The sequence below is a fragment of the Mixophyes fleayi genome, chromosome 1 (assembly GCF_038048845.1).
Source record: "Mixophyes fleayi isolate aMixFle1 chromosome 1, aMixFle1.hap1, whole genome shotgun sequence".
Taxonomy (NCBI): domain Eukaryota; kingdom Metazoa; phylum Chordata; class Amphibia; order Anura; family Limnodynastidae; genus Mixophyes; species Mixophyes fleayi.
The window spans coordinates 458281913-458303302 of NC_134402.1; the positions used below are offsets into that span (position 1 = coordinate 458281913).

The 21390-nt window shown below is 46.1% G+C and overlaps 1 protein-coding gene across 2 annotated transcripts; it reads left to right on the forward strand.

The window, feature by feature from the left end:
* Nucleotides 1–1563: 1563 nt before the first annotated feature.
* FAM219A (family with sequence similarity 219 member A) lies at nucleotides 1564–19916 on the forward strand. Of its 2 annotated transcripts, none has more exons than XM_075187214.1 (4): nucleotides 1564–1662; nucleotides 9330–9410; nucleotides 13105–13159; nucleotides 14517–19916. In XM_075187214.1, the coding sequence occupies exons 1-4, from the start codon at nucleotides 1574–1576 to the stop codon at nucleotides 14673–14675; spliced, it is 384 nt and encodes a 127-aa protein (XP_075043315.1). In that variant the 5' UTR covers nucleotides 1564–1573; the 3' UTR covers nucleotides 14676–19916. The 2 variants fall into 2 exon arrangements, with proteins under 2 accessions (XP_075043315.1, XP_075043322.1); XM_075187221.1 differs by having other exon boundaries at nucleotides 14520–19916.
* Nucleotides 19917–21390: the final 1474 nt, after the last annotated feature.

Here is a 21390-nt window from a genome sequence, read left to right on the forward strand (position 1 = left end):
TACTCTGTGTAACAATCCCCTGATAACCAGATTACACAGAGGACAGATAATCCCTTCGTTCTCCTGAGCTGACAGATGTTGTTCATTTAATGATCAGATAATAGCATTTAGCTGCTCACAGATGTGTCTGACAATCTCCTCTTTCCATATGTAGAGAATCCGCTGACCGCGGGCTCCTGTATCCTGGATCCACTCCCGGGAGTGTTGGAGCAGCAGCTGCTGAGTCCCCCTCCCCAATATCACTATTAACCCCTTCACCTGCCAGTCTGTCATCTCTGGTTCCTATTACAGGGGTCTCTCTGATTCTATCCCCCCCCCCCCCCCCTATCTGGGACATGTGACTCTGGCTGCATCTATTTACATATCAGTAGTCACATGGGATATAATGATTTATATACTGCGCACAGTTTGTGTCAGTGACTTCGGCTCCCCTGGTGACATCATCAGTAAGCGACCTCAGAAATAATTACGTTGCACATTCCTCAGTGGCTCATGTTCTATATTGCAGACAGGAACTCGTGTTGTAATTGCAGACAGGAACTCATGTTGTTGAGCAGAAGCCAATTACAGAATGTACTAAGAATCAATGTACTAAGAAAGAGACAGCACAGTTTCTATTAATAAGGGATCGATATTTGAATTGATTATATCTTTTGAGAGCCATTAGGAGGGACCAGCGTTTTGTTTTTGTATTCTATAAATGAGCAGCATTTTGTGAATACATATTTACTCCCCTGCTTTCTAGTTAATGGACTGTTTTATATATGGTCAGTGTTCCCTGTTCTGCTTCCATAAATTCATGGAATAATAAATATGAAAAGTAAAAGTTCTTAGTCTGTAGGATCTTTCTATAACATCTCTATATATCTACATGAGATCGCACGGACTACTGCGAGGCTGATTCAGGTCAATCTCAAGATGCTTTTATTCCTAATACAAAGATCATTATTTTATTTGTAGCACAGTTTTCATTATTATAAGGAGACGGGGGTCAGAGTTATCACATGTTGCTATGTGAAGGGGTACACAGGGCTGGTTATTGTCTAATTTGTGACTGACCTGTCTCTGCTATCAAGCAACAATCAGGCGCTGGCTATATCTCAGTTCATGCTGGGACTTTTAGTTCCACCCTTAAAGTCACAGGTTTACTGTTCTTTTTGTATCGCTTCCCATATTTGTTGTTTAATTTTAGATTGTAAGCTCTTATAAGCAGTTTCCTCACTCAGTTTGTTAAGTTCCTGTATCTTAATTATTTTTCATGTTGTTCTCACCCCCCTGACACTGAACGGAGCTACTGAATGTGTCAGCACTTTACAGATAATTATAAATAGGAAATAATAATATTAAAGATATTGCTAGAAACAAGAAATGTTGATAAAACATGTTATAATGTCCAGGACGGATGGTATAATACACTTTGGGAGCCAGTGGAGAGGGTATTTATAAACTTGAATGCCAAGGGCACGGAGCTCTGCATAATTGTATTTCCTCTCTCTGTAATACTAACAGCACTGTGACTGGTCATGGTGTCTGGCTGACTGTATCCTCTATCCTCACAGAGAAGCAGCGGGAGATGGCCAGGAAGGGATCTCTGAAGAACGGGAACGTAGGGAGTCCAGTCAACCAGCAGCCCAAGAAGAACAATGTTATGGCCAGAACAAGGTAACGATGTGCGGCTGGGATCTGTCTCTTATCACAGCTGGGGTGGTTCCATGACTCTGCTGATGGATATAAAAACAGGAGGTACGAGGTAAAATAAGGACCTCAATTGCATGTAGTGATGCTGCTACCAGGGCAGTTCAGGTGTAGAACCCAAGAGAGACATATAGTATATATACAGGTAACACATGTGGCTGATTACTAAACAGAGAAAGAACAATAAGGGTCCGCTGGTCACCATGTGCGATGATGTATGGAAAATAGTTTTTAGTTCAATTTTCCCTTTTTTTAAATTAATAGCTTAATTAATTCTACTATTTTCATCCCTATAGTAATATAGAACTGAATAAGAAAAGGTTTTTTGAGAAAATACTGATTCAGCTCTCTTCCACTTCCAAGAAGCCTGCGAGATGCCGGTGTTGTAGTAGAATCCTGCCAGTTGCCGACAACGTAGTAGTAGCCTGCCAGTTGCCGATGACATAGTAGAAGCCTGCCAGTTGCCAGCGTTGTAGTAGAAGCCTGCCAGTTGCTGGTGTTGTAGTAGAAGCCTGCCAGTTGCCAGCGTTGTAGTAGAATCCTGCCAGTTGCTGGTGTTGTAGTAGAAGCATGCCAGTTGCCAGCGTTGTAGTAGAAGCCTGCCAGTTGCTGGTGTTGTAGTAGAATCCTGCCAGTTGCCAGCGTTGTAGTAGAAGCCTGCCAGTTGCTGGTGTTGTAGTAGAATCCTGCCAGTTGCCAGCGTTGTAGTAGAAGCCTGCGAGATGCCGGTGTTGTAGTAGAATCCTGCCAGTTGCTGGTGTTGTAGTAGAAGCCTGTGAGATGCCGGTGTTGTAGTAGAATCCTGCCAGTTGCCGGTGTTGTAGTAGAATCCTGCCAGTTGCTGGTGTTGTAGTAGAATCCTGCCAGTTGCTGGTGTTGTAGTAGAATCCTGCCAGTTGCCGGTGTTGTAGTAGAATCCTGCCAGTTGCCGGTGTTGTAGTAGAATCCTGCCAGTTGCCGGTGTTGTAGTAGAATCCTGCCAGTTGCTGGTGTTGTAGTAGAATCCTGCCAGTTGCTGGTGTTGTAGTAGAAGCCTGCCAGTTGCCAGCGTTGTAGTAGAAGCCTGCGAGATGCCGGTGTTGTAGTAGAAGCCTGAGAGATGCCGGTGTTGTAGTAGAATCCTGCCAGTTGCCGGTGTTGTAGTAGAATCCTGCCAGTTGCTGGTGTTGTAGTAGAAGCCTGCCAGTTGCCAGCGTTGTAGTAGAAGCCTGCGAGATGCCGGTGTTGTAGTAGAATCCTGCCAGCTGCCGGTGTTGTAGTAGAATCCTGCCAGTTGCTGGTGTTGTAGTAGAAGCCTGCCAGTTGCCGGTGTTGTAGTAGAAGCCTGCCAGTTGCCGGTGTTGTAGTAGAATCCTGCCAGTTGCTGGTGTTGTAGTAGAAGCCTGCCAGTTGCCGGTGTTGTAGTAGAAGCCTGCCAGTTGCCGGTGTTGTGGTAGAAGCCTGTGAGATGCCGGTGTTGTAGTAGAAGCCTGCGAGATGCCGGTGTTGTAGTAGAATCCTGCCAGTTGCTGGTGTTGTAGTAGAAGCCTGTGAGATGCCGGTGTTGTAGTAGAATCCTGCCAGTTGCCGGTGTTGTAGTAGAAGCCTGCCAGTTGCCGGTGTTGTAGTAGAAGCCTGTGAGATGCTGGTGTTGTAGTAGAAGCCTGCGAGATGCCGGTGTTGTAGTAGAATCCTGCCAGTTGCTGGTGTTGTAGTAGAAGCCTGTGAGATGCCGGTGTTGTAGTAGAATCCTGCCAGTTGCCGGTGTTGTAGTAGAATCCTGCCAGTTGCTGGTGTTGTAGTAGAATCCTGCCAGTTGCTGGTGTTGTAGTAGAAGCCTGCCAGTTGCCAGCGTTGTAGTAGAAGCCTGCGAGATGCCGGTGTTGTAGTAGAATCCTGCCAGTTGCCGGTGTTGTAGTAGAAGCCTGCCAGTTGCTGGTGTTGTAGTAGAAGCCTGCCAGTTGCCGGTGTTGTAGTAGAATCCTGCCAGTTGCTGGTGTTGTAGTAGAAGCCTGCCAGTTGCTGGTGTTGTAGTAGAAGCCTGCGAGATGCCGGTGTTGTAGTAGAATCCTGCCAGTTGCCGGTGTTGTAGTAGAATCCTGCCAGCTGCTGGTGTTGTAGTAGAATCCTGCCAGTTGCCGGTGTTGTAGTAGAATCCTGCCAGTTGCTGGTGTTGTAGTAGAAGCCTGCCAGTTGCCGGTGTTGTAGTAGAATCCTGCCAGTTGCTGGTGTTGTAGTAGAAGCCTGCCAGTTGCTGGTGTTGTAGTAGAAGCCTGCCAGTTGCCAGCGTTGTAGTAGAAGCCTGCGAGATGCCAGCGTTGTAGTAGAAGCCTGCCAGTTGCCAGCGTTGTAGTAGAAGCCTGCGAGATGCCGGTGTTGTAGTAGAATCCTGCCAGTTGCTGGTGTTGTAGTAGAAGCCTGCCAGTTGCTGGTGTTGTAGTAGAAGCCTGCCAGTTGCTGGTGTTGTAGTAGAAGCCTGCCAGTTGCTGGTGTTATAGTAGAAGCCTGCCAGTTGCTGGTGTTGTAGTAGAAGCCTGCCAGTTGCTGGTGTTGTAGTAGAAGCCTGCCAGTTGCCAGCGTTGTAGTAGAAGCCTGTGAGATGCCGGTGTTGTAGTAGAATCCTGCCAGTTGCCGGTGTTGTAGTAGAATCCTGCCAGTTGCTGGTGTTGTAGTAGAATCCTGCCAGTTGCTGGTGTTGTAGTAGAAGCCTGCCAGTTGCCAGCGTTGTAGTAGAAGCCTGCGAGATGCCGGTGTTGTAGTAGAATCCTGCCAGTTGCCGGTGTTGTAGTAGAATCCTGCCAGTTGCTGGTGTTGTAGTAGAAGCCTGCCAGTTGCTGGTGTTGTAGTAGAAGCCTGCCAGTTGCCAGCGTTGTAGTAGAAGCCTGCGAGATGCCGGTGTTGTAGTAGAATCCTGCCAGTTGCTGGTGTTGTAGCAGAAGCCTGCCAGTTGCTGGTGTTGTAGTAGAAGCCTGCCAGTTGCCGGTGTTGTAGTAGAATCCTGCCAGTTGCTGGTGTTGTAGTAGAAGCCTGCCAGTTGCTGGTGTTGTAGTAGAAGCCTGCCAGTTGCCGGCGTTGTAGTAGAAGCCTGCGAGATGCCAGCGTTGTAGTAGAAGCCTGCCAGTTGCCAGCGTTGTAGTAGAAGCCTGCGAGATGCCGGTGTTGTAGTAGAATCCTGCCAGTTGCCGGTGTTGTAGTAGAATCCTGCCAGTTGCTGGTGTTGTAGTAGAAGCCTGCCAGTTGCTGGTGTTGTAGTAGAAGCCTGCCAGTTGCCAGCGTTGTAGTAGAAGCCTGCGAGATGCCAGCGTTGTAGTAGAAGCCTGCGAGATGCCGGTGTTGTAGTAGAATCCTGCCAGTTGCTGGTGTTGTAGTAGAAGCCTGCCAGTTGCTGGTGTTGTAGTAGAAGCCTGCCAGTTGCTGGTGTTGTAGTAGAAGCCTGCCAGTTGCTGGTGTTGTAGTAGAAGCCTGCCAGTTGCTGGTGTTGTAGTAGAAGCCTGCCAGTTGCCAGCGTTGTAGTAGAAGCCTGTGAGATGCCGGTGTTGTAGTAGAATCCTGCCAGTTGCCGGTGTTGTAGTAGAATCCTGCCAGTTGCTGGTGTTGTAGTAGAATCCTGCCAGTTGCTGGTGTTGTAGTAGAAGCCTGCCAGTTGCCAGCGTTGTAGTAGAAGCCTGCGAGATGCCGGTGTTGTAGTAGAATCCTGCCAGTTGCCGGTGTTGTAGTAGAATCCTGCCAGTTGCTGGTGTTGTAGTAGAAGCCTGCCAGTTGCTGGTGTTGTAGTAGAAGCCTGCCAGTTGCCGGTGTTGTAGTAGAAGCCTGCAAAATGCCGGTGTTGTAGTAGAATCCTGCCAGTTGCTGGTGTTGTAGTAGAAGCCTGCCAGTTGCTGGTGTTGTAGTAGAAGCCTGCCAGTTGCCAGCGTTGTAGTAGAAGCCTGCGAGATGCCGGTGTTGTAGTAGAATCCTGCCAGTTGCTGGTGTTGTAGTAGAAGCCTGCCAGTTGCTGGTGTTGTAGTAGAAGCCTGCCAGTTGCCGGTGTTGTAGTAGAATCCTGCCAGTTGCTGGTGTTGTAGTAGAAGCCTGCCAGTTGCTGGTGTTGTAGTAGAAGCCTGCCAGTTGCCGGCGTTGTAGTAGAAGCCTGCGAGATGCCAGCGTTGTAGTAGAAGCCTGCCAGTTGCCAGCGTTGTAGTAGAAGCCTGCGAGATGCCGGTGTTGTAGTAGAATCCTGCCAGTTGCCGGTGTTGTAGTAGAATCCTGCCAGTTGCTGGTGTTGTAGTAGAAGCCTGCCAGTTGCTGGTGTTGTAGTAGAAGCCTGCCAGTTGCCAGCGTTGTAGTAGAAGCCTGCGAGATGCCAGCGTTGTAGTAGAAGCCTGCGAGATGCCGGTGTTGTAGTAGAATCCTGCCAGTTGCTGGTGTTGTAGTAGAAGCCTGCCAGTTGCCAGCGTTGTAGTAGAAGCCTGCCAGTTGCCAGCGTTGTAGTAGAAGCCTGCGAGATGCCAGCGTTGTAGTAGAAGCCTGCCAGTTGCCAGCGTTGTAGTAGAAGCCTGCGAGATGCCAGCGTTGTAGTAGAAGCCTGCGAGATGCCAGCGTTGTAGTAGAAGCCTGCCAGTTGCTGGTGTTGTAGTAGAAGCCTGCCAGTTGCCAGCGTTGTAGTAGAAGCCTGTGAGATGCCAGCGTTGTAGTAGAAGCCTGCCAGTTGCCGGTGTTGTAGTAGAAGCCTGCCAGTTGCCGGTGTTGTAGTAGAAGCATGCCAGTTGCTGGTGTTGTAGTAGAATCCTGCCAGTTGCCAGCGTTGTAGTAGAAGCCTGCGAGATGCCAGCGTTGTAGTAGAATCCTGCCAGTTGCCGGTGTTGTAGTAGAAGCCTGCCAGTTGCTGGTGTTGTAGTAGAAGCCTGCCAGTTGCCGGTGTTGTAGTAGAAGCCTGCCAGTTGCCGACGACGTAGTAGAAGCCTGCCAGTTGCTGGTGTTGTAGTAGAATCCTGCCAGTTGCCGGTGTTGTAGTAGAAGCCTGCGAGATGCCAGCGTTGTAGTAGAAGCCTGCCAGTTGCTGGTGTTGTAGTAGAATCCTGCCAGTTGCTGGTGTTGTAGTAGAAGCCTGCCAGTTGCCGGTGTTGTAGTAGAAGCCTGCCAGTTGCCGGTGTTGTAGTAGAAGCCTGCCAGTTGCCGGTGTTGTAGTAGAAGCATGCCAGTTGCTGGTGTTGTAGTAGAAGCCTGCGAGATGCCAGCGTTGTAGTAGAATCCTGCCAGTTGCCGGTGTTGTAGTAGAATCCTGCCAGTTGCTGGTGTTGTAGTATAAGCCTGCCAGTTGCCGGTGTTGTAGTAGAAGCCTGCGAGATGCCGGTGTTGTAGTAGAAGCCTGCCAGTTGCAGACGACGTAGTAGAATCCTGCCAGATGCTGGTGTTGTAGTAGAATCCTGCCAGTTGCTGGTGTTGTGGGGAGAGCTGGATTAAGGCTTTGGGGGGGCCCAGGGCAACTTCAGAGGGGGGGGGGGGTTCTTTGGTGTAAGAGGTACATGAAAATATAGAAAGACCTAACCAGCCCCAGCATTAAATCAATAGCACCTTTGTTTAATAATTAGGCCTCCTTCCCTGCAGCCAGCCCCAACATGAAATTAATAGTATTTATTTTTGATAAATAAACATATTTCCCTCCCCCAAACAGCCCCGGCAATAAAGTAATCGTATTTAAATGTAATAAATATATTTAATCGCCTCACCTTACATGAAAAGGCCCCACTATTAAATTAAATATTCCTGCAATCACCCCAAAAACCCACACTCCACCATTATATTAATAACCTACATTACATAAAGACCCCCTCTCGTCCCTCACACTTACCTTGTTCCAGCCGTGCTGTGTAGCAGAGACAGACTCCTCTGCAGCCTGCGTGCATGAGACAGCGCCTGTCATGTGGTGTGTGTCCCGCGTGACGTGTCAGTGAAGGCGATAGGAGGAGGGAGGAACGAATCATAAGGTCCCGGAGGAGGGGCCAGCGACACGTACTATACTGCCCTCTGCTGGCAGCCTTTGAGCTTATCCGGGGGGGTGGCCCTGTGAGAGGAGGGTCCCAGACCTCCCCCTTAATCTCGCTCTGGTTTTGGGCAGAAGAAAGCCAGAAATCCAGCGCTCCCCCTTATCATCTATCGCAGCCAGTGCTTAATAACATAGATCGGTAATAAAGGGGCGCAGATAATTGTATAATAATGGATTCTAAATGATGAATGAAGGACATTACTTTCTAATTGGCGGCCCTCATTATGTTACAGATATATCACACACAGTGCAGGAAACAGAAGAGCGTCTGCTAGCAGCCGGTGGGACGGATGGAAGTGCCCAGGGACAGGCGGAGTAATGATCAGGGTTATGAGGAGAGGGGCTGCAGACATGGGACCTTTAGGACCATTTAATAATTTTGAAGTCTGAGAAGAATTATAGAAAATGCTAATTGTGGAGGAGAAAAATAATAACTATTATATAGTGACCCCCAAACATGGGACAACGTTACCTATGTTTTTCTGTGTGAGAGCCGGGAGCTCTCCTGACATCATTGTACGACCATCCTAAGCCACCCACAGGTCAGCCTGGCTCTATCATCTTCTGGGGAGTCTCTGTCGCACATTGGATGAATGTCTGAGAGACCCACGCATCATGCTATGGGAGAAGACCCCCATGGGCTGTGAGAGAGCAGGGTTGGCTTGTGGCATATTTTATATAGAGCTCTATGACATCCTTCCAACATGATCAGGGACTGAGGTGCGTGCTTGAGGCATGCCCGCCTCAGGCTCCCTGACCTTACCATACATGGTGCCCGCAGGCCGTCAAGACCTAAAGGTTTGATGAGTGAAGTCTGCTCTCGTGTACCTGGATGTTACACTGGGACATTGCCGAGCGAGCTGGGTGGTGGTAGAGCTCAGGGGGCTGGAGGATGGTTGTGAAGGGGCCCCAGGAACACTGATACCGTTTTCCTGTTACTACGTATAATGCCTCATCCTGTATATTACACACAGGACCTACTGCTCGGTTCTACACTTCATGAGCTTGTATTACCGTGTGTGAACAAGTGGGGGAGCGTACTATACGGGAGACTACGTTCCTGGGGCTCTCTGTCCCACCGCTGCCGGACCGCACACTTCCAGATGTGCCCCAGAGCGCAGGATAGTACACGGGACTGACCCTGTGACAAGTGGGGTAAATGTATTATGCTCCAATTTTAGCAACGTGCCAATATTCTGCAACTTTGACAGCTAAATTTAAAACGGCAACGTGTCTAAGGGCAAGTTTTAACTTTAAATACATTGCCATTTTAAATTTAGCTGTCAAAGTCGCCGAATATCGCAAGTTGCAGAAATCACAGATTAATACATTTACTCACAGATGTCAGATAAATATACGTCATTATACCGGATCTATAGTGGTGTATCTGTCAGCATTGTCTGATAACTAATCTGCCATCTTCCTGATGAAGCACCAGCTCCATTCTCCTATCTCTCTTTATAACCATTATATATATATATATATATATATATATATATATCATTATTTACTTCTACCTGTAAATGATGTGAGACATTGTCCACATACTGTTTGCTACTAATAATATAGATACCGCTCTGAGTAATACTGATAACTCTCTGAGTAATAATATTATTTTATCGCTTTCCAGACTGGTCGTCCCAAACAAAGGTTACTCCTCCCTAGACCAGAGCCCAGATGAAAAACCCCTTGTAGCCCTGGACACAGACAGGTAATTATCTCATATATCTGTCTGTCTATAGATATCTGTCTGTCTCTATATACACTGTATGGACAAAAGTATTTGGACGCTTGACCATTACCCCAACAGGGACTGTAATGATATTATATTCTGATACATATACTTTAATATGGGGTTGGTCTCCCTTTTCTCCCTTTTTCAGCAATAACAGCTTTCACTCTTTTTGGAAGGCTCCACAAGATGTTGGAGTGTTACTGTGGGTATTTGTGGCCATTCATTCTGTAGAGTATTTATGAGGTCAGACACTGATGTTGGATGAGAAGACCTGGCTCACAATCTCCGTTCCATTTCATCCCAAAAGTTTTCGATGGGGTTGAGGTCAGGGTTCTGTGTGGGCCAGTCAAGTTCTTCCACACCGAACTGATCAAACCATGTCTTTGTGCCCCAGTGCACAAAGCAAGGACTACAGTCATGTTGGAATAGAATAGGGCCTTCCCCAAACTGTTACCACAAAGTTGGAAGCATCGCATTGTCCAGAATGACTCGGTATGCTGAAGCAGTAAGATCGCCCTTCACTGGAGATAAGGGGCCTAGCCCAAACTCTGAAAAACAGCCCCATACCATTATCCCCCCTCCACCAAACTTCACAGTTGGCATAATGCAGTCAGGCATGTAACGTTCTCCCGGCATCTGCCAAACCCAGACTCACCCATCTGACTGCCAAATAGAGATGTGTGATTCATCACTCCACAGAACACGTTTCCACTGCTCCACAGTCCAGTGTCGGTGTGCTTTACACCACTCCATCCGATGCTCGGCATTGGTCTTGGTGATGTGAGGCTGCATGCAGCTGCTCGGCCATGGAAACCCATCCATTAAGCTCACGACGCACAGTTTTTGTGCTTACATTAATGCCAGTGGAAGTTCAGAACTCTTCAGCTATGGAATCAGCAGAGCGTTGGTGACTTTTACGCACCATGCGCCTTAGCAGTCGTTGACCCCACTCTGTGATGTTACGTGGTCTTCCTCTTCGTGGCTGAGTTGCTGTTGTTCCTAAACGCTTCCACTTTCTAATATTATCCCTTACAGTTGACCGTGGAATATCCAGCAGGGAGGAAATTTCACAAACCTTATTACACAGGGGGTATCCTATCACAGTACCACGCTTGTAGTCACTGTGCTCTTCAGAACGACCCATTTTGTATCACAAATGTTTGCAAATGGAGACTGCACGGTTGGTGCTGGATTTTATACATCTCTGGCAATGGGTCTGATTGAAACACCTCAATTCAACAATTAACAGGTGTGGCCAAATACTTTTGTCCATATAGTGTATATCTGTCTGTCTCTATAGATGTCTCTCTCTCTCTCTTTCTCTCTCTGTATATGTGTGTGTGTGTGTGTATAAATAAATATATATATATATATATATATATATATATATATATATATATATATATATATGTAGTGTGCTTAAGTCTTAGGTGTGTGTGTGTTTTAGGTGGGTGTGGGATAAAACGCTGCACAGTAAACATGGTTTAAAAAATAGAGGTGTTAATAGTTTGTTTTTTATTTATTTTTTTTAAATTCTTTATTTTGAATGGTCAAACAATAGAAGGCATATAAGATACGAAGTGTGAAGATTACAATGTGTACATAAAAGGACATTAACATTGTAGTGAAATCCAGAGAAGGCGTCCTGAAAAAACTTGGAACATAAATTGACAATATTTTCATTATTCTTGCTTTTCTTTAAGTATAACAGACAATAATGCAAAAAATAGGGGGGGGGGGGGGGGTGAAGGAAAATTAGAAGGGAAAGGGAAGACCACAAAAGTTGATGCAAGAATGTGATCGGAAAGAAGGTAATATGTAAATGTTAGAGGGTCAAAGGGTGGCAGAGCAGGAGCAGAATCCTGATCGCCACACATGGGTCATTTCAAGGTCGTTAAGGGTCAGAGGGGAACAAGCACTCTGCGAACTGCCAAGGAGCCCTTACACGACAGAGGTTACGCAAAACAAGCAAGTAAGTAGTAAGCAATTTCTTCCAAGGTTGCCACATGTCATATTTGCTTTTTAAGGGCAGAGAAAGATGGAGAAGAGCTGCGTTTCCAGTTAAGGGCTATAAGGGATTTGGCGGCTGTGAGGATGTGTGCAGTCAGTTTTTTAGAAAATTGTTAATAGCTTATTTTTATTAATTAATAACATGAATGAACAGAAGAGAAGTCTAAATCAAATCAATATTTGGTGTGACTGCCCTTTTCCTTCAAACCCGGAATCAATGCATCAATTCTTCTAGGGACACTTGCACACAGTTTTTGAAGGATCTCGGCAGGGAGGTTGTTCCAAACATCTTGGAGAACTAACCACAGATCTGTGGATGTAGCTGGCTCAAATCCTTCTGTCTCTTCATGTAATCCCAGACAGACTGGAGATCAGGGCTCTGTGGGGGCCATATCATCACTTCCAGGACTCCTTGTTCTTCCTTACACTGAAGATAGTTCTTAATGACATTGGCTGTATGTTTGAGGTCGTCGTCCTGTTGCAGAATAAATTTGGTGTTAATCAGACACCTCCCTGATGGTATTGTATGATGGATAAGCACCTGCCTGTATTTCTCAGCAATGAGGACACCATTAATCCTGACCAAATTTCCAACCCCACTTGCTGAAATGCAGCCCCAAACTTACAAGGAACCTCCACCCTGCTTCACTGTTGCCTGCAGACACTTATTATTGTACCACTCTCCAGCCCTTCGGCGAACAAACTGCCTTCAGTTACAGCCAAATATTTAAAATTTTAACTCATCAGTCCAGAGCACCTGCTGCCATTTTTCTGCCCCCCAGTTCCAATGTTTTCGTGCATAGTTGAGTCGCTTGGTCCATGTTTCCACATGGAAGGTTGGCTTTTTCACCGCAATTCTTCCATGATGACCACTTCTGGCTTCTCTGAACAGTAGGTGGGTGTACCTGGGTCCCACTGTTTATATCAGTTCTGAGATGATGGGACTGCTGGACATCTTCCAATTTTGTAGTGCAGGAAGCTTGATGTGTCTTTCATCTAAGGTTCCGTGCCCGACCCTGGCGTCTACAGTCCTCAACGTTGCCTGTTTCATTGTACTTCTTCAAAAGAGCTTCAACAGCACATCTTGAAGCCCCAGCCTGCTTTGAAATCTCTGCCTGGGAGAGACCTTGCTGATGCAGTATAACTACCTTGTGTCATGTTGCTGTGCTCAGTCCTGCCATGTTGTATGACCTGGGTGTATGATCTGTGACATGAACCCGTCTTCCCCAACCTCCTTTGTAGCAGAGTTTGGCTGTTCCTCACCCAGTTTTAAGCCTCCTACACAACTGTTTCTATTTCAGTTAATAACTGTGTTTCAGCCTACATATGAAAATGATGATTATTATCATCTGTTTGGGATGATTGGTTAATCGTACAAATTCCTGATTTTGTGCAAGTGTACCTAGAAGAACTAATGTTGTTTGCAAGACAAAGGGTGGTCACCAAATATTGATTTGTATTAGGTTTCTTTTCTGTTCATTCACTTTGCATTTTGTTAATTGATAAAAAATAAACTGTAAACACTATTTTTGAAGCATTCTTACTTTGCAGAATTTTGTTCTCAGCTGCCTAAAACTTTTGCACAGTATTGTGTGATATATTTATATCTATATATAATGGATATTATGATCTAATGATGACATATTTTCCATCCCACAAGTGATGACGACTTTGATATGTCCAGATATTCATCTTCAGGATATTCCTCAGCTGAGGTAAGTCATCGACTTGCTATACACACAGATACTGAGAACTAGATTCCCCTCTGTACACTCAGAATGAGGACAGATACTAAGAATTACATCCCCCACTGTACACACAGAATGAGAACTAGATCCCCCTCTGTACACGCAGTATGAGGACAGATACTGAGAATTACATCCCCTCTGTACACTCAGAATGAGGACAGATACTGAGAATTACATCCCCCACTGTACACACAGAATGAGAACTAGATCCCCCTCTGTACACGCAGTATGAGGACAGATACTGAGAATTACATCCCCTCTGTACACACAGAATGAGGACAGATACTGAGAATTACATCCCCCTCTGTACACACAGAGTGAGGACAGATACTAAGAATTACATCCCCCACTGTACACGCAGAATAAGGACAAATACTGAGAATTACATCCCCCTCTGTACACACAGAATAAGGACAAATACTGAGAATTGCCTCCCCCTCTGTACACTCAGAATAAGGACAAATACTGAGAATTACATCCCCCGCTGTACACACAGAATGGGGACAGATACTGAGCATTACATCCCCCTCTGTACACACAGAATGAGAACAGATACTGAGAACTAGATCCCCCTGTGTACACGCAGTATGAGGACAGATACTGAGAATTACATCCCCTCTGTACACACAGAATGAGGACAGATACCGAGAATTACATCCCCCTCTGTACACACAGAATAAGGACAGATACTGAGAATTACATCCCCTCTGTACACACAGAATAAGGACAGATACTGAGAACTAGATCCCCCTCTGTACACGCAGTATGAGGACAGATACTGAGAATTACATCCCCTCTGTACACACAGAATAAGGACAAATACTGAGAATTACATCCCCCGCTGTACACACAGAATGAGGACAGATACTGAGAATTACATCCCCCTCTGTACACACAGAATAAGGACATATACTGAGAATTACATCCCCTCTGTACACACAGAATAAGGACAGATACTGAGAATTACATCCCCCTCTGTACACACAGAATGGGGACAGATACTGAGAATTGGATACAGATATCATTGTTTTATTGATCTAATATTGGGTTGTGACTGAGAGAAATGAGAAAGGAGAACGTTGGGGGAGACAGACGATTATCCGTGGCGCCTGTGCAGTCACTTGTTGGAGGCACCTAACATGACCCATTTCCCCCAGCATGATATAATGCCGGGGCAATTACTTGTTGCAGTCTGAGATCCCCTTTGATCTGCTCCGACTGATGTCGCCCCTGATGCGTGTACCCCACTGACACCCCTTGTAGGTAACAGTGCAGGTTAGTTCTTGAAGTCTGTCATCCTTATAATGTTTCCTGTTCCCTACAGCAGATTAACCAAGACTTGAACATCCAACTGCTGAAGGACGGCTACCGGTTAGACGAGATCCCAGACGACGAAGATCTGGATCTTATACCCCCAAAGTCCGTCAACCCCACCTGCATGTGTTGCCAAGCCACTTCCTCCACCGCCTGTCATATCCAGTAATGAGGGAGGTGCCACGTGTTTGTGTGATCCACGATAACTGTAAATCTTAACAGCCATTGCTTCCTCCTATGGTAGGACACGCATCTGTTTGTGTTCATGGAGCCAGGAGAAACCAAAAATAATCTATTCTCTTAATTTATCCGATTCCTGTTATGACGTGGGCCGTGGAACGATGGCTGATGGGAGGGATACAAGGACCAGAGCTGCTAACATAGGAAACGTCACTAATCTCTCCAGAATAAATCAGTCTCTAGACACATTTCTGTAACTGAGAGACGGGTGTAACGGTGGTGGGGAGATGCCTGGTGTCTGTAGACCAGAGGAGGTCTAGGTAGAAGCACCAGGACACTCCTATGTAGAACCAGAACATGTATTTAGCAATATCATGTAGTATCAGATGAGGAAGAGAAACTGTCTCTATATCGCCCCCTGTCTTATATTCTTTGTAAAATTGCCTCAATCACTCAAAACCCTTCGTATTTAATCTCATTGTTTTCCGTACATCAAGTTCTTTGAATACAGAGTTGGCATCAGGACAGAAGCTTCCAATGCAAACTCCTCCAAATTAGATCGTGTTGGACATAATCCGGCATTTTGGCTAAAATCTTGTAAAGGGATGAAATGTTCAATGACCACGAACGGTCGGTTTATCGTCTGAGAACCCACAGTTATCTCAGTGCTGCCCGTATTGTATCCATTGTTATGTTTATTGGATGCGCTCAGGCTGGTATCACGTTGAATGTTTGTCTGCGTTCGGGGGCTGGCGAATATGATGGTTTAGACCCCCCCAATAATGCACTCCTTATTTGGTTTCTTCTGTCTCCATGTTTTATGTCCATATTTTACAAACAAAGAGAAAACACCCAATATTCTATCAGTGACGGAGAAATACCCCATGCACTGTCCGCTCTCACACCCCTCCGCTGCTCAATACGCCTTCACTCTCGTCTCTTACCCTGACCCTTATGTAATATATTGTGACCCGGTCACCCCAGCTCTGGGAGGTGTGGGTCCCCCAGTCCATGGAGGGGATCACCTTATATTCTGTGAGGAACGCAGTTTCTTGCATGTGTGCTTAGGTAATCTGTGTATAGAGCTTAAGACGGCTAAAGTGAAGATGGATATTAATGTAAATCATGGCTAGTAATGTAAATCAGTTCTGTAATGACGCCCCCAGCTCCTATGTGACACAATCTTTGTAGGTTCCTCACAGTACCGAATATATGGCAGCACGGGTCGGCCCGTTACCAGAGGTTTCCCATGAATTGTAGCTCATGAATGAACACAGCGTTTGCTTCGACAGCTACATTTTGGTTCTCTGTGTCCCAAGTGTGCACAGAAAGGACCTTTATGTTATATGTTGTCAGTCGGTGGGGGTCTTGGATACATCATGGTGGGGATGTTAAATTGCACTCAGGGATTCTGGACAAGACAAGAAGAAAATATGCCCCTATCTTTGTTTTCCACCTTTATGTAACTTGGATTTATCCTCCATCCCTAAACATGGCCGGGACTGTACAGGTGGAGTACGATAGACACGTGGGATGACCGCGCGCCCTCAGTCCGCGACGTATGCATCTCATTGTGCCACATATCGCACTCTGACCCGAATGTGCACTGCGCTCTCTCCTTTGTTTAACACGGTGCCATGTGGAGGCGTAGGGCGCAATAGATGGGGTTTGGTCACACTGTCTGCCTAATATAAATATCCTCCATTTGTGCATAGAGCATAATATTACAATTCCATATAACATCCGGATCTGCTTGTTGTAATACATAGTTGTAAGATCCCATTAACATCCAGATTTCAATATTTTGCATTGAACTATATGTAAATGTAATTTGTTATTTAATTGGGAAACAATATATAGGGTACGTTTGCACAGCCCACCAAACACCTCGGTTACGCACTGTCTCACCTCAATAATGTGTACGCAGACGTTAATGTGCGCAGGGCGGACTGTTGAGATGCGGAAGTGCGGCCACGGGACATGCCCACTCTTAGAAGTGCGTCTGGGAGCTGCAGAGATGCGGAAAAATCTTTCACTTTGTATTAACGTTTTCTTCTTGGTTGTCCTTATTTGTGGGTTTATTTAATGGGGGAACATCGGGGCCGCCTGTAGAACAAGTAGCAATTCTGTGTCAGCTTTTTGCTTCCTCGCTCAATGTACAAAACGGTCCCATTATAAGTATTGGATAAGACCTGGTTTCCGCAAGCTCAGAGTTGTATAATTCCTGATGGGGCGTGAAAATGGGTGTTCACCTTTTCACGTGGCAAATACGTTACTTTATCTCACTACAATGATTTTGCTCCTTTCTGTGCGGATCTTCGCTGCTGTCCCTACTCCTTCTCCTATAATGCCCCCTCTCCGCCCATCTCGTCTCTTTAACCCTGGCGGAAATTTACCCACAAGTAAAGAGCTGCTTCTGTACTGTGCAGCGATCCTTCTGTGCTTCATAGATCACCTCTAGCGTTCTTATCTCATTGTTAATCTCTGCCTCATTGTATTTCTGACCTGCAGGAGTCAGTGTTGCTATTGCTGTCCTTGGGGATGATTAGTCGGTGACTAAAACCTCTTAGCCTATAACATAAGAGGAGCCTCAGAACAAAGCACTGTATATAAGATACCGTGACCTTAATTGCAAAGTTTAGTTTCATTTTACAACAGACTTAATGTATTTCAATAATTCCCATTAGTGAGAAGCTTCTGCTCTGGTTCTCGGACTATCAGCCACATATAATAACCTGCATGTGAGATTATATCATAGAGGATAGTTTGTTACTGTATTTCCTTAATGATGATAGCGATCACTTATCTAATATCAATGTTGTATAGATTGCAGTGGAGATCCCTGAATAAGTGCACAGCAGAACCTGATCCTACCTGGTAATGTTTTATTACAGTGTAGCGCTCAGTGGTCCTTTATACCCAAGTGTGAGGTTCAGCACTAACACAGAGAACAGCTCCCTTGTACTGCTTGTCCTAGCTGAGAGTTGCCACCAGGGGGCGACGCTACATCATTGTCCAAGAGTAGAACAGTTGTAGCCTCCTGATTATAGCACTGGGTCATTTAGGAATAACAAATATGAGGACCCTCTCTGCTGTGTTATGTGAGTAACCGCTCTGTTATGTGAGTGACCGCACTTACTGTCCTCTTAGCGCATGTTAAGGTACGCGCCACATTCCCAGAGCATCAATCTATGTGTCAGGAGAGTGGGTGATATCAGTACTGCCGTACATGCGGCTCTTTTGTGTGTTTAAAAAGGTGCACAGGTGAAAACTCCCCCCAAAATTGCCGTCTCCATCCCCGGAAACTCATTGAAATTTCGAACTGCAAAGGAAAGTTAATAAAAGAAGGCCCACTCATACGTCTAATGCAGTGGATTCCAAACTTTTTCAGTTGAAGGCACTCCATAATTTTTTCAAGGCACCCCTAAGCCAAAATAATTACCAAGTAGTCCCTCGCCTTGCTTACCACTGGCCCTGGCCGAGGCACACTTGTGAGATCGCCGAGGCACCCCAGGGAGTCGAGGCACAGAGTTTGGGAACCACTGATCTAATCCATACTCGGTGAGGAATGACCCCCTATCCGCCAAACTCCCCCCATCGGATGCTGCAAAGGCTGTGACACAAGAGCCTTTGCACGACGGGTTTGCATTATTGCACATAAACCAACCATAGCGTGAGCAGCTGAACGATGCTGCCGGTGTTGGGTGTATGCGGAGGGAGCTGGTCACATGGCATTAGCTGCTTAGATTTGGAATAAAATCTTTCAGCGCTGTCCTGACAATACTGCAACTAATATGATATATAATGTGTGTTTGTGCCAATATACTGAAGGTAGTTGTACTGTTTTAGCTGGAATTCCCTTAATCCTCCTTTCCTGCATGTTCTCTGACAGTTCCCACCCACTGCGGCACACGTATATCTCTCTATATCACCACACAGCGTAGTTAATACCAAGCACAAAACATTTCTCGGGTTCTGATAATAACGGACATTTTGTTGTTGATACAAAGACTTATATTCAGGGTCACTGTCTGAGACTCGTTGTATGAGTGGGAATCTCTGTAGAAAACATTGTATCTCATCCTCTCCCAGACACACGAGCAGCCTGTAGCTCTTTTGCCTGCTGTGGAACTACAAGTCCCAGCATAGATAGCGGACCAGACCTTTTCTTAGCCAATACTGAAGAAACGGTTTCTGATCCCGAGTGAAATATAATAGTTTATCTCTAGAACATATATATATACACAGGTATTACAGACTAACTTCTACTGTCCCTCTAATTAACTGTTACATTGTTACCTAGAGGTTAGGGCTCCCCCTACAGGTCAGAGATGATTTCGTCCAGGATCTGATAAATATTGGGACATGTCTGATTGCTTTTCATTAGTCCATTCTCCTAATACGCACATTGACCTTATATCGCCACAAGGACTGGTCTGTGTAATTATCCAGCCTCACAATAGCCCTTGTATAGATATTATATTACTTATTGTGATTGTTCAGCTGGCTCATAACACCTCTGCTGGGATAGTACTTATCGCTTCCTTCTTATTTTACAACATGTAATAGAAACCAGTAAGGAGCTGTATATTGTATGTTATTATATTATTACACTATATCACGGGAACACGCGCTCATACCACACGGGTGTCACAGCTGGAGACCAGCGAATCGCAGAGCACTCGGAGGTCAGGAGAGGACTGATCTCTGCCGCAGACTAGAGATGGGTCACCTGGTCTTTGGGTTCTTGAAGTTGATAGACCCCAAAGTCCAGGAAAATGTGGGCGACTTGGGTTCCGGCTGTGTCGCCATCAGTGTGTGTAAATATTGTGGCCCGTCGGTATACAACAGGCGTATTTACACCTCCGCTCCTGTTTCATATCGCTGTATACAGTACTCATGTAATATACTGCTTAACCCTTGCAGAGCTGTATCAGGACCGTGACACACTGGACGTCTCTCCCCGGGTCTGTGGGGTAACCCCCTCTCGCCCAGCGGGGGGACACATTGCAGATTGCAGTACATGGCCCTGTGCACAAGAGAGGTTAAATGTCATTTTTATTCCTTTATTTTTGTATGTACTATTTATTTGAGAACAGGATGTGTTTGTTTTTCCGTTGAAATATGTAAAACATGTATAATATTTTTTTTAACATTTCCATTGCAGTATTTATTAATGTTACTGGTGTGTGTAGTGTAACATGACGATATTAAAAGCATAAGTATGAAACCTGTGTGTTTGTCCTTATTTCTCAGCCCGGGGGACATCGTTCATTCTATCAGTACAGGACCGGCAGATCATGTGTAATAGCTGATGTTAGGCTTACAGGCCTGTACATACCTACTCATAGTCTGACATCCCACCCTGTGTGCCTCACACCTCCTCACCCTGTGTACCTCCTCACCCTGTGTGCCTCACATCTCCTCACCCTGTGTACCTCACACCTCCTCACCCTGTGTGCCTCACATCTCCTCACCCTGTGTACCTCCTCACCCTGTGTGACTCACATCTCCTCACCCTGTGTACCTCACACCTCCTCTACCTGTGTACCTCACACCCTGTGTGCCTCACACCTCCTCACCCTGTGTACCTCCTCACCCTGTGTACCTCACACCTCCTCAACTTGTGTACCTCACACCCTGTATGCCTCACACCTCCTCACCCTGTGTACCTCCTCACCCGGTGTGCCTCACATCTCCTCACCGTGTGTACCTCACACCTCCTCAACTTGTGTACCTCACACCCTGTATGCCTCACATCTCCTCACCCTGTGTACCTCCTCACCCTGTGTGCCTCACACCTCCTCACCCTGTGTGCCGCACACCTCCTCAACCTGTGTACCTCACACCCTGTGTGCTTCACACCTCGTCACGCTGTGTGCCTCATACCTCCTCACGCTGTGTGCCTCATACCTCCTCACACCTCCTCAACCTATGTACATCACACCCTGTGTGCCTCACACCTCCTCTACCTGTGTACCTCACAACCTGTGTGCCTCACACCTCCTCTACCTGTGTACCTCACACCCTCTGTGCCTCACACCTCCTCACCCTGTGTACATCACACCCTGTGTTCCTCACACCTCCTCACCCTATGTGCCTCACACCTCCTCACCCTGTGTACATCAGACAGATGAATTCACTTCCTGTCACTGGATGATCTTCCTGTTTCTCAGCATATTGCAGACACTACTAGAACGGTTTAATGCAGCACATAGATTGTCAGCCCATAGGCTCACCTGCGTACCAGCAGGGTCTGTCTAATTCTTCTATAGTGGTAAAGTTAAATATAATGTAATGTCTCATCACTACTTCGTCCCTGGATCCATGAGAGACGAGATATTTACAATCCTTAGACCATATATTGGCAGAGATATTTGGGTGTAATATGTCGGTGCTGGTACCCGTGGAGTGACCCTGATCTGGGTAACAGACCCCACTCTGCATCCTCAGCACTGTCTGCTCTGTTCCTCCACCTCACACTCTGTGTTACCTTCTCTGCAGATGTTAGTGGTCAGAATACAGACACTGCTGATGCTGCTATCTGATGGGAGTTGTATCTTATCACCACAAACGTTGCATTATGTAGATACTGAACCAGACAATTGTTCTTGGGATTCCCAGATGCTCCTACAAATATTATTAAACACAGACACACATCTTAGGCAGATATCAGCTTTATTACAGATACTGTGTTATATGTC

Excerpts from the sequence above, each read along its gene's own strand:
- FAM219A (XM_075187214.1), top strand. The coding sequence starts at position 1,574 with ATGGCCAGGAAGGGATCTCTGAAGAACGGGAACGTAGGGAGTCCAGTC. Across the intron at positions 1,663-9,329 it reads AATGTTATGGCCAGAACAAG|ACTGGTCGTCCCAAACAAAG; the intron begins GTAACGATGTGC and ends ATCGCTTTCCAG. Across the intron at positions 9,411-13,104 it reads GTAGCCCTGGACACAGACAG|TGATGACGACTTTGATATGT; the intron begins GTAATTATCTCA and ends CCATCCCACAAG.